The sequence below is a fragment of the Telmatherina bonti genome, assembly GCF_933228915.1.
Source record: "Telmatherina bonti genome assembly, chromosome: 13".
NCBI lineage: Eukaryota > Metazoa > Chordata > Actinopteri > Atheriniformes > Telmatherinidae > Telmatherina > Telmatherina bonti.
In genome coordinates this window covers 24,127,970-24,141,558 of record NC_136611.1, presented here as the reverse complement: position 1 = coordinate 24,141,558, position 13,589 = coordinate 24,127,970, and the positions used below count along the sequence as shown (strand labels likewise).

Sequence of the window (13,589 nt, the reverse complement as noted above, 5' to 3'; positions counted from 1 at the left end):
AGAGCCAAGAAGACACCGGAGAGAGGCTGGATTTAAAACCCGCCCTCCGGCGGGATCTCGTTCCCCCACTAAAAAGAAAGAAAAAGGAAGAAAGAAAAAAAAAACCTCCCATTTTCTCTCTCACTGTTTCTCTTTCTCACTCACTCTTCTCTCTCTCTCTGTCTTTCCCTCTGTCCCTCTCTCGTCCCTCTCTCTTCCTTTACCTTTATCCCTCGCCTTTCGCCGTCTCCCCCCACCACAAACATGGATTTCTCGGCGAGGTGTTTGTTTCTTCTATCATGTCTTGGCGTGATATTGGCGATATATTTGGATGCAACTGATCCAGGCTACTATGTAGAGCCCAGTGCCACATCAGAGGCGATCGACTACAAGGATCCCTGTAAAGCTGGTGAGATTTTTCCGCTTGTTTTTGTAGTACGCTGCGTGATTTACTTCATTTCTGTGGAGGTAGGAACATGCCACGAATCCGTGCAGCCCTCGCAGAGAGCACAGAGGCGCTTTTAGAGGGATGACAGCGCTGGATGTAGTTTTTAAAAGGCTTTAGAGAACATTATGTGCAATTGTTTTGTAAGTGACATAGTTTCTGCAGTTTGAAACATCTGAAACACACAGTCGCTTTGGACAACCTAGCACTGGGATCAGGCTGCAAGGATGTAAATGGGATGAAGAGGATTCAGAATACAATTCCCCTGACATGAAAAGTTTGGACTTCGGTGCTAGTTGAGAAGTTCCTGTTTGCTTTCTTTTTTGTTTGTTTGTTTTTGTAATACAAATTTTTAAAGATTTGTAGATCCTGCGGGGTTTTTACTGTTTATTATTAAAACCTCTTTGGGGAAAGTTTGGGGTTTCTGTAGGTTTGCATTAAGATTTCTCCTTTTTATTTATTTTTTTTATTAAGTCACTGCACATTTTTTTCTTCACCGGCTGCTCACACAGCCACTAAAACAAAGTGGAGGAGGGGAGAGAAAAGAGTACAGTGGAGCTTTAAAATTATGCACACATAATTGTGTTGGCTGATATGGGTCAAAGTGTGTATTTTTTCGTGTTTTGCTGCATTGTTTCCAGTTATTTGGCCAAAGACTGAGTTGTCATTGTAAGCTTTAATCTGAACTCACTGTCTTGCCAAATCCCTTTGGGGGAATTTGAACAGATTGCGTTTTCCATCTGGTAAAAGTATTCAGGTTACAGATACAGGGAGCTGGCTTTAGTCAGAATGACCTCTAAAGTCCTGGAAGTGCTTCCCAGTTTGACATTTTCTGATGCGTCAGGCTGTTCCAGATCATGTTTCAGTCCACCAGCTCTTTTACCCCACTGCCTCTTTTTCCTCAGTGATTCCTGAAAACAAAAAGCTTTCAGAATGTTGTGACTATGTGTAAACATGACAGAGGTCAAGCAGCCAATGAGCAACTTGCTCCATGCAAGGCCCTCAGATGTTCCTTCCTGTTTATTCTTGACTGTGTATGTTGAGTCATTTAAATGGTCACCGCACATCTTTTATATTGGACAACTACCATTACACCAGGGCTGACTAATAAATGATGACACCAAGTGGTTTTTCTGACGTGGTTTTCAAGAAATTGTTGATATTCAACAGTTACATCTCAACAGGGACATTCCCGCTTTATGATCACAAGGCATAAGCAGTGTTTATCTTGGCCAGAATGTTATCATTATTAGTAGGCAAGTTTTTTCAAACGGTCATTTCAGCAGAGTGCAATTTTGTTTATGGCTTCCTCTGAGGGAGTGTGCAGACGTGGTGCTGGAAGATGGACACTAAGCATGAACTTCCAACATCCATCTTTTCTAATACTCACCTGTTTTTGTCCTTCCTGTTATGCAATGTCCAGTATGTCCCAGCTGTCCCTTCATAATGAGACACTTTTTTTTAATGTAGTCACCTTCAGACCAGTCTCTGCAGGAGCTGCTGTGGGATAGATGATTCTTGAATTATTGATTTTTCGCTCCTTTTTTCCTCATTTGTCAAGTGTATCACTGCACTGAGTGTATTTGATCGCTTTCTGTGCCTGGAGGTCAGCACTTTTATATCGCACCGCTTCCCCTCAGGAAAAATGATTACAGCCTAGTGGAGGCAAATCCACTGATGTCCTGTAAGGAGAGCATTTTATGGTTGTCCTCTGTGGGTGTGCCCTGATTTAACACACTTCTCCGGTATCTGGAATTCTGCTTATTGTACTGAAATCATACTTATTGATTCTGTGGGTGAAATTGTATAGCTGTTGTCCTCTGAAAAGTGAGCATAATGGCTCCCATTTAGTTGATAGCAAAAGCTATATCACCTAGCTTCAGTAAATGCTCTTAATTTTCTCATATGTTTTACTTTCACTTGGTAAATTCCACACATGGGTCAGTCCCCACTGTTAAAACCAGAAGAAATGAATATTTGTATTTAAAAAGATTGAAATAAATAATTGTTCGCTATGCCAGATGTGATCGAGGTTTGCAGCAAGTGGTGCAACAAGACTGAACTGATTGAATCTTATTTGGGAGTTAACTGGTGGAAAATTCCTCTGCTTGCACAACTCCAAGCTTGGCAGCATCCCAGAAATGTTCGTTAGGAATCGGACAAGCCTCGAAGATTAAACCCACTCATTTTCACAATGAAAAATGAATGAGAATCAGACATGCTCGCTGTCTTCTCTGCTCAAATGATAATCACAAAAGTTGTCACCAGTTTGACTTGTGCCTCCTTTCAAAGCGCAGACATCATAATCTACTTAAGACGATGCTGCCTGACTGCGCCGTCTATTGTGCACTTTGAAGCTTTGAATATATGCTTGAGCTTCTGTGGCCTCAGCAGACAGGTCAGTCTGTGGACCCGTCTCTTCTATGATCCTCTCTTATGCAACCGGCTTCTGTATGAAGTTCAAACATTTCACACAGACTCAGTCATTCACCTTGTGCCAAGGGAATGCACGACTGGAGGATCTGGGCCAGGCCAGTCACCCATACTCTCATGCCAGCTCAGGTGAGGTGAGTGCTGGCCATTCATGAGGGAGAGTGGTAGGTTAAGCCACGGATTGGACAGCTTCACTGTCAACAGGGACCTATGTCATTCTAAAACTATCTTTATATTGTTAAATAGCTAGTCTATGATGTTATAATTACTAGCCTGATTCCGGAGCTGCACAAGTATTTATTTAGGATATTGTTTCATTGGGACATCTAATATTAAGATGGAAAATAAAACCGAGGACTCAAAGTTTTTCCCAGCTTGACTCAAGTATAACCTTCAGATCTGTGGATTAAGCTGAGCTCCTGCTTCCAGATCGTAGGTTTAGATATCTGTAGTTCAAAACAATTGCCGCTCATTATCCAGCTCCATCCTTCAATCCCGCTCTGGCAGTCTGATTGGGCTGTGTATTCAGGATTGGACCTTTAAGCAGCACTTAAGCAGATGCTTTTCTTTTATCATGGAATGCAGACTGTGTAGCCGAGCCCACACTGAGTGTTTTTTTTACATTACAGGACCCCTGCCACTGCTCTCTCTGCAGGGTTCAGCTGATTAGGGAGCTGATGTATTGGCATGATCTTGGTGCATTAGTGGGGACAATATGTTTGTTGTCAGAGCTAAGTAATACCTGATCTTGCATTATATAAATACAAGCGTGGGCATGGGGACGAAGGGATAACAAAATACTTTGCGAGCGCTGGTTGAAATGGGTCGAAGGATGCTGAATTACAAAAATGATCTGATTAACAACAGTTTTTTTTAAACTGCATCATCCATGCTGTGCTGCTGCTTATGTTGAAGATTAGTTTTTCTTTTCTCCACCTGTAGTTGATATTAAAAGTTTTTTTTCAACTATTTGTGGAATGGTTTCTAGAGTTGAAGATTACTTGCAGATTTATATTTTACACTGGACATCTGCTTGAAGAAAACTTGCCCTTCACTTACATCAGACTGCCAAAATTTGTGTGAGCCTACTTTCTCAACAAGAAATGGTCCCAATAAGTTTGAAAATGTGAAAATCTTCTGTGCAGATTTTTCTTTATCTTTATTTTATTTAAAAGAAAAGATAAATGGTTGGTGAGCTGATGAATCATTAGAGTTAGTTTGACTGGCAGTGGGGATATATCAGTAATCAGTGCCACGGATGAGCTAGGAAATCCAATCAGCTATTGAGCTTGATGGAGTGTGAAATGTTAAAGGTGATGCAGTCTCTTGCTGTGTGCCCTTTGCAGCTAAAGTCACTCTCATTTTGTCAATAAAAATGGAAGCTGTGCTGTAGTGACAAAAACAGCTTTGGGTGATGAGATGTCAGGCTTTTATTGGAGAATAATTGCTTCACTCCCCAGCTGTTGTTTGTGACTTCGCCAGAACTTTCCTTCTTATTATACCATTCTTACCTTTTTAAAATGATCCGATATGCAGACTCCCCCCCCCTCTCTCTCTCGAGCCTTAGGCACAAGTCGCAGTACTATGAAATGTCAAGGTAAGCGTTTGTTGAATAAATAACAGCTGGTGTTGTTTTTTTTTTTTTACAAAGGAGCAAGGTAGCATATTAACACCACAGTGTCCATGTAAAATGCAATCCATCATTCCCAAGTTAGAATTATGATGGTTTTGCTTCTTGGATAGTTTGTATTGGAACTGCAAATCAGCTCAGTAGAGCTATGCACTGTATATAAAAGAGATGCTTTAATTTGGCAGAAATCACTGGTACCCCATGAAAACATAAAAAGTGATGCTCTCGCTATCATCAAATGGTAATCACATTAATGCAATACAATATTGGCCTCTATAGGAATTCAAATTGCAGCATTTGTTACCAAACATAGGATGTGAAAGGCGGTGCCAAAGATGCCTCTATTGTGATGCATACAAGGCTTCCTTAGCAGCCAGGTGCTGTCGTCCCTCATCATTAGGTCACATAGAAGGAAAGGCTGTTTAATCTGTAAGCACAGTGAGGAGTAAACTGTGGCCTCCCTGCAGAGCTGGTGGGTCTAAATATAGCCTGATGTTAGTGTCTTCATGGGCTTAGTATTGATGTTGGTGCAGGTTTCAGTGGCAGATGTCACAGCCTAGGAATCACAAAAGGAGATTTATGGGAATGGTCCAGGGGTATTTGAGACCGCAGAGGTTGAGACTAGGGCATTACACAAATCAATGGGATTAATATCATTGAGGTCTCATATTTAATCTGACTGGATATGGTTGACAGGGGTCAGATTGAGATGAAAAGGATTATGATGCCTTAGGTTAAATTTGGAAAAAAAATGCATTTATATGTATATAAAATCAGGAACCAAGTGTGAAATGTGTTCAATCCAACATTTTTAACAGAAGTCACAGTCATTGGAATTTTTTTAATAGAGTGGGGTTAATGCCTACATTTAGATCATTTTTATATCTAAAAAGAGACAAACAAACTTGAACTTAAACCTTTGTGCTGTTGCCTAAATATTCTTCACAGACATTATTATTATAGCTGCAGCTGTTGTCATCTAGGTGATGAATAGTGTTTGGGAAGAGATACAGCAGTGCACTCTGTGGTGATCGCTTGCCATCTGCCACATTTACCAGGCTATAATCTACTGTGTAACACACCAGTGTCACTATGTATGCACTTCACCTTATTACAGCACTCTGTGTGTAGTTTATCACTGCTCTCCGTAGCCTGGCCTCAATCCCAGCCCTGTGTTGTATACAAAAGATGCTTAAAACTGTGTCTGTGGATAATTAAAGCCAGGAGACAAGGGGATTAATTCAAAATCCCTGAGTTTTTTTTTTTCTTTCCATAAACCTGCAAACAGCGTCTCCGGGACGACTGCTGCGCCTGGGGGAAATGGGCCCGAATGCTATAGGGGCTGTGCATTTGCTCGCTTCAGCCTCCACTGTTGTGCTGAGAACAATGACACTGGATTAAGCAGCCTTTCTCCAGAACAGTGGTGTGGAAAGCACAGCCCTTGGTGGACCTCATGGGGATGAGAGCCTCCAGTTGTTTAATTTTCATCAGTTAACATGCAGGGAAGTTTTCAAAGAAGTGTTTTGTATTTAGGATTTTTCCTTGGCACACACGGTTCAAATGCTGTCTGTTTTGTTTTTTTTGTTTTTTTAGCACTTCTAGGAATCAAATAAAAATGAGAAGATAAAAGCAAAGAATGTCATTCCGTAGTGAGTCTGTCCATCCCATACAGAACAACATCTGGTAGCTTCTCCCTGTCAGTAATGTTTTTGCCAATTGCTGTCAGTATGTGTTCTGGCTGCAAGAAATCTGTTTTGTGTCTCAGGTTTGGTCAGTCAGCATTTATGCAAGCACAAATTAGAGGATCTGTATGACCTCTGGAATTTAAACCTGTCCTCAGTGCATGCCCTGTCCTGCCAGCACTGATCTCTACCTTTCCTTATTGCTGTCATTAGCCTCTAATCTGGCCACTCTGCTGTGGATCCTCTTCGGCTTGCTGGGTGGAAAACTAGCCTGCATTTACCAAAGCCAGCTCCAGAATGTTTTAATCATACTTCTCTGGAGAACAGGAGCCTGAGCCAATTTTTTTTCCTTTGTTTCTATTGTTCTAATCCCTTTCATTTCCATCATAGACCTCTGTGAAACTTTTATGCCATTGCAGAAGATAAAGGAACGTTGCTGTGGGTGTTTTTGTTGCAGCTTAAAAGGAAGCTTAGTATATGAGATGCTTTCAAAATTAATTAAACAAAATCAGTTCTGTGCATGATTTGCGGTAAAGACAGCTTCAGGCAGGGTGACACACTGAAAATGATGAACGCAGCTTCTGTAAAGCAGCTCATTATCTCACACTTTAATAGCTCCCCTGGCTTCTTGGCCTGCCCCATGTCCACCACAGCAACCTACAAAAACACACGTGGAGAGTTTGCTGTCGTTTTCTCTGCTGCACATCTGCCTTCCCTTTTCTGAACTGCAGTGTGTGCAGAAGGGTTATGTGTCCTTCCTTTCTTGTTGTAATCTACTGTTCATGGATACATTGCCGTATCACCCCTTTGCCTCTTCATAATCACCCCCACCCCCTCAAACTCCTGCATGCAAGCTGGGCAATAAATTCTGGAAACATGTTAGTGTTAAAAGCCTGTAAAACTGAGCTCCCTGTCTCTGTAGAGGAGACTTCGAGCAAAGGGGCATTTAGTCAGAAATCTAATAAAGCACATTCCTCATAAAGTGGGACTGTTTGGTTATTTTCCATCTCCTTGGCCTCATTAAAGGGCTATTACTTGTTCAAGGTGCCCCATATTACTCCTCGGAGTCTGTGTCAGCATCTTACTGCATCATATCTGATAGTTCTCATTTATGTGTTAAAACACATCACCTGTGTTTTATTGTTGATACTTTTCTATTTTGTTTAATGTCTGTTAAGCATTAATTGATTATGGCAACAGTTTGTTAAGTTGATCCAGTATCAGCATTGCCCGGACCTTCAGAGGCCAGATGTAATGTGTTTCTGTCTTTTCTATCATGTAACTGAATTAAGACATGGCTGGCATGTAAAACCCAGCCGACATACTTGTGCTCCGCAGCTCTATTTTTATTTGACTGCACAGAAAGGATAAACAGAGCAGAGCCAAATAAAGGAAAGTATACACTTTCGTATATGTGTTCCACACTTAAGACCTACCTCAAGTGCTTTAACGGGCCCCTGGGCGGCTCACTCTGTCTGAGCACCAGGAAAAGCTTGAGGCTAGTTTGGACCAAACTGATGCTTCAAACTGTGAAACTGCTATACATGCCGTCTGATGTGCTCTTTCTGTTTCTGTCTCTCTCAGCTGCCTTTCTGGGAGACATTGCTCTGGATGAGGAGGACCTTCGAGCGTTTAAAGTGGACAGAATAATAGATTTGGCTCAAAGAACCGTCCAGATCATTAATCACACTGATACAGGTAACAGCAACAGCAACCAACACTCCAAAAGTACCGAGTTGAGGTAACTATTTACCAAACCCAAAGTGTTTAGGTTGTTGTATAAGATAAAATGACATCTAATGATTTGCATATAACTGTTTTTTTGGCTGGTAAATACAAGGACATTATATACTCTACAAATGTGAAACTACTCACTTCCTCTCCACCTGGGAATTAAATGACAGCTTTGTGATTTTCATGGCCCCTCTTTAAATGCATTTCTATGACTGTTATCAGTACACTTTGCTACACCTGTAATGCCGTGTTTCAGAATAATTGCTGGGCTTTATCAGGCTTAATGTTGCTCTGAAATTGAAAAGCCCTGTTTAACCAGCAGCTGTGAGTCAGCAGGGACAAATGGCCTCACAATCCTGGAAACTATAGGTGAGCAGTAACCAACAAGTATGTGCTTGTAGCTGTCTGTGAACAGTGCCAGTTAGCAGCTCTTTTTGATTTAGTTAATAAGCGCATAGCATAAAAGACACTTTGCGGAGGATTAAAAAAACATTGGAGCTGCTTAAAATGTGCATTTTTCAGACTAAATGGGATCTCTTAGGTATGTGATTGCAACAGAGACACACACCTTTGAATGTCTGTTCATCCACTTGAACAAGTTAGTCACAGCACATTTAATTATGTTGTGGGAACGCTACTCTTAGCATAAAAAACAAGTATCCCTGTTAACAGTGATATTGCACAAGACTGCTTTGTAAAACACATTCAGCCTGAGGGCAGAATTAATTCCCAGTAATGCTTTGTGCCTCAGAGGGTCTTTATTTGTAAAACTATTTCACAGTGTAGGAAGAAATTTGGTTAAAGATCTGATCCAAACATTTCAGCTCAACTTCAGCATGTCGCATCGTCTTTGTGAGAGTTAAACTTGCACACTTACCACAAAGCTAATCGCTGCAGTTGCAGGTAAGGTTCATATGCTCTCCATAACCTCACAGACAGGAAAAGGTAGGGACGTTTGGTTGGTTAAAATGTACTGCAACCAGAGTAAATAGTGACGAGTGATTTAAAATCTTTTTACTTAAAAAAGAAAATTCTCTGTCTATGAGTGAATATGGTAGATTTAATCGTAGTCTTGTAATTAACACATATTCTTTGAGATTTGTCTCTCCGGCACTTTTTATCGGTTGACTCGGCAGATTTGACGGTTATCCGCATTTTTTTCACAACACATCCACAAATGCACATGCAAATTGTTCTCACCAGGCTGCTAACATTTACTCCTGCAGACTGATCTTCAACAGAACACTTCACACAGCAAAATTCAGCCCCTCTCTGCAAACTGCATGTTAATGAAATGTAATTAAAAAGAATCTAAAAAACTTGCAGTCATTGCTTCAAGTCTTTTCTTTTTTGGTTTTTTAGTTTAGTTCATGCTTGACACCTAGTTGAAGTGGTGCCAGAAATCCCCACTTTACTGTTCCTACAGCAAACATAATCATTGGTAATAAAGTAATGTTGTGGGAGGAAGTCCTGAAACTGGATGTGCATCAGTATATTATGGTGATTATACAGGTTTTAATTAAAGAGAGTGAAAGACTGACAGCCTTCCTTGCACATCTTCAGATATTAAAAACAGAATAAAGTCAGTGGTCATGTCGAAGCCCTCTATAATACCATAAAACAAACAATCACTGTATTATATTATTGGGCTGAATGGAGAAAAATCTCTACAGACAAAATTTATAAAACTTCTTCCCACCACTGGATTCACACACAGCAGAGGTGTCAGTCTTTCTCCACAGTTTCTTAGTCTTATTCACCAGACTGTGGAAGTTTCTTTCCACCTACAAAGACTTACTGATGCTCATGATAAAGAAGTAATTTACTTCTGCTGTCTCAAAAATGTCTGTTTTTTATCCAGAGACATCAAAGACGATATACTGTACTACTTTAATTCCACAGTTCCTCTGCACTACAGAAATATTGTACACAGCTATGTTCATAACTATATTTGGTATGCTTGTTTTTCACCTAGATCTACGTCAGGGATGTCCAGCTCTGGTCCTCTGACCACTGTCCTGCAGATTTTCAATGTGTCACTGCTCCAACACACCTGACTCAAAATATAAATGGATCCAACACTCTCTGAAGTTCAATGACTTATTAGCTTGTGTGTGTCGAAACAGGGACATACTGAAAACCTGCAGGGTAGTGTTCAGAAAATCAGAGCACTACACCCCTGTCACCCCTGTCACGGATGAAAAGTTTATTAAATTAACTAAAATATCAGAAAAGCAGTGACACATTTTTCTATTTAAAATTATTGGAACGCTGACATTTCATATGCACCTATGGTATCTACTGTTCTGCAGAATAATTAAGTGCAGTCAGGTGATCGTGCATTGTGTGGCTCACTTATGGATGTTATTTTTATCACCAGGTTTAGGTGGGGGGCTTAGTCTCCATGGCAACATTTATGCATGGTTCAGTGACAATGAAATGCTGAAATTAATTTGAAAGAAGAAAGGTTTCATCTTCTACAAAATCCCTTCAATGCATAATTGGAATGAAAATAGCTTTTGAAGAAATGTCTCTCTGAAAGAGCAAATGCCATTTATTTAATGAGAAATAATAATGATGATGTTTGAAAGGTGTCAAACTTTAAAGACAGTCAGCTGGTTTTAAACTAAGTGTTCATTTGTCACTTAGGTAGCTACAGATATTTTCTACTAAATTCTAACTGACAGATATTTTCTCCTGTAGCAAATGTAGGAGAAACAGTTCTGTTGTTTTTACAAAATAAGCTGAATCATCTTTGTTGTCTGTTTTTTGTTCAATTCCTCAGCTACTGCCAATGGCAGAAGTCAAAGTAGGCAAGGTTCACAGCGCAGGAAAAGGGCTGCCACCTCCAGACCTGAGCGTGTTTGGCCTGAAGGTGTAATCCCCTATGTCATCAGCGGTAACTTCAGTGGTAGGTAACACAAATTTACTCCCAATCTACTGTATTCAATATAACATAGCATGCTTAATCAAATAAAAAGTCACAAATTCCTACCAGTAAACTTAGAAATTAGGACCATGGTGTCCTGATGATGTCCCATTTCTGAGAGTCACAGTCATTAAAATGAAAAGACTTTTTTTTTTTTTTTTGTTTGAAATAAATGGCTCCAGTTAATTTGTTCCTGATGCCATGTTTTAAATTCACATCCAGAAGATATAGTTGAGATAGTAGGAACTAGTAACCTTCCACCAATCAGTATAATAAAGTATAAATTGTGTATTAATTGTGTTTGAGCTGGGTTTTGTGTCTTTTGAAGAGGACTTGATGAACAGCAGTGGGATAGGTATTTTGTGACCTGGTAATGGTTGCAATGGTGCAGCTCACCAGCTGTTTCCTGTCTAAGCTGGCAAACAATGAATGTGACTGACCTGCTTCTTCCCAGATGTGATATAATATCCCACATTTGAACACATATGAAACTCATTCCTGAAGAGTAGCTCCCCTCCATGTTTCTTTTTTGCATGTTAACTGCAGTTATTCTTCCTCCCTGAGGTTTGCATTATGTTTGGCTGCACAAAAAAATAAAAATGTAACGCTCATCATTACAGTAACATGACAAATATCAGTATTCCCAAAAAGTGCTTTACTGCAGTAAACGGAAACTACAGACACGGGACGCCAAACTCCAGTCCAAACTTGCACAGAACAAGTCTGCCCAAGTTTGATAGTGGTTCGTTCATTTGTATCCAGCATGTTGAACCTGGAAAACATCTAGAACACACAGGACAGCAGCCCTTAAGGTCGGAAGTCTTACCCCCTGTTATAGACCTTTCTGTCGACAGTCACTGGAATGATAGGACAAACAAAGGTTTATCGAGAGCTGAACTTGAATGTCTTTATTGTTATTGCATGATTACAACAAAATTGAAAATGTGCAAACCGTCATAAGGTGCAACAAAAGTATAAAATATCAAAAGTATCAAGGTATAAAAAACAGAGGTAAAATAAATATAAACATAAAATTATGAACATGTAAAAATGTAAAAGTAGTGGTAATAAATAGAAGAATGAAAGCTGCATTCTTCTTAAAGAAAGTTTTGCCTTTGCAGACGTTGTACAGCTAACCAGGTTGCACAGGTCCTTTGTAACGCACCTGAGCTGAACACGACATGCAGAAGTATTTGTTTATTTTTCACAAGTCCTATCATCATTGCAGTATTTAATAATGTTGCACACCACCCGTTTTCTTTGCACAGTGCATCCCTGATTTCAGATGAGGATAAACACAAATTCTACCGAATAAGAGCTGTTAGCAACCAGCTTTCACACTAAGGATAATGCAGCCTAGTTTACCAGCTTTAAACCTGTTAATGTGCACTTGATTTTTTTTAAAAGTTTTTCTTAAACATCTGAATTCCAACAACTCCTATTATAAAAGGAAATTATTGAGCTTTTGTCAACTTCCCTGCTCATCTCCTTTGTATAAATTCTGTGTCTGAGTGTGTTTTCCTGCCCTTTCTGACATCCCATTCAGGCAGCCAGCGGGCTATATTCCGCCAAGCAATGCGGCACTGGGAGAAGCACACCTGTGTGACCTTTATAGAGAGGACCCAGGAAGAGAGCTATATTGTCTTCACTTACCGACCATGTGGGTGAGTCAGTGGGGTTTCTGGCTCCCACATTTAAGGATTAAACAATAGTTAGACTGTGCTGGACTCTCATTACCCAGAGTTGATTATTTTATGTATGAGTACTCTTCCTTGTCCCCTGCTCAGCAGCCCTTCACTATTGTTCATGCATTCTGTTTGCAGTCTCCCTGCAGTCAGTGAGGTGTTATTTAGCCCCCTACTAGTTCTGGAAGCAGCAGTGATTTCCTGTCTCTCATCGTCACACTGCATCAGTCACTGAGTTCCTGTGTCGTACACGGTGCACAGGACAACACACAAGGGAGATATTTCCCTTGCCTCGCCACAACCCTGTTTACTGCACTCTTGCTGAAATGTCCACTCAGCATCTCTTTTTAAACAGATTCTCAGGGGAAGTGCTGGTTAAGGCGCATGTTGTTGCTAAGCGACTATTGACAATCAGTTTGTGGATGTGAGGCTTTTTTTTTTTTAAATTTAATATGAAACATTGTTTAATTAAAACATTTGGTGCTCTCAGGAAACCAAACCAATGCAACCCATTACTTTGAGATTTTTAGAAAAATAGGCCAGACTGTTGCTTGAACACACAAATTTCAGACAAATTTACCACACAACCCAGACGTCATTGTGTCATTACGCTTTTTGACTGAGTTGTGTCATTAACTGCAAACAGCCCAACAAAAAAGTGAACGCAACTTTTGAGACTAAAGTTTTACCAGTTGACTGTTAGTAGCCATTTTTAGCCTGGTGACTGGCCTCTAGGGCAACAAGGATGACATTATCCACAGGCAACAGCGGTTAGCAGTGGGAAAGCTTGACTCTGCTGCATATTCAGTAGGCCCCCATCTGTCCTGTGCAAAGTTCAAGGCGTGTCTCAAGAGAGCCTGGCTTGGCTCGCTGTAATTAGAGAGAGGCTGTCTGGCCCACTGGGCCATTATGTGTGTGCCCATCCTGCAGACTCCCACACTAAACCTTTCATGTCACACTGAGGTGGATTGCTGCAGCCAGCTCCTAGCATCACACAATTTTCATTGGTACACATGTGAATGAATGCCACTCCTGTGTGGATGATTGGCTGCCTTGCTTAACAGAGCAGAGA

General features: G+C 40.5%; 1 protein-coding gene across 1 annotated transcript in view; it reads left to right on the top strand.

Moving 5' to 3' along the window:
- The first annotated feature begins 228 nt into the window (after positions 1-228).
- Positions 229-13,589, top strand: part of bmp1a (bone morphogenetic protein 1a) — a 29,583-nt gene continuing 16,222 nt past the window's right edge. The window contains exons 1-4 of the mRNA XM_079251764.1: positions 229-388; positions 7,754-7,867; positions 10,689-10,814; positions 12,379-12,496. Of these exons, the coding sequence (XP_079107890.1) occupies positions 244-388; positions 7,754-7,867; positions 10,689-10,814; positions 12,379-12,496 (503 nt within the window). The 5' untranslated portion in view covers positions 229-243. The remainder of the gene's footprint in view (positions 389-7,753; positions 7,868-10,688; positions 10,815-12,378; positions 12,497-13,589) is intronic.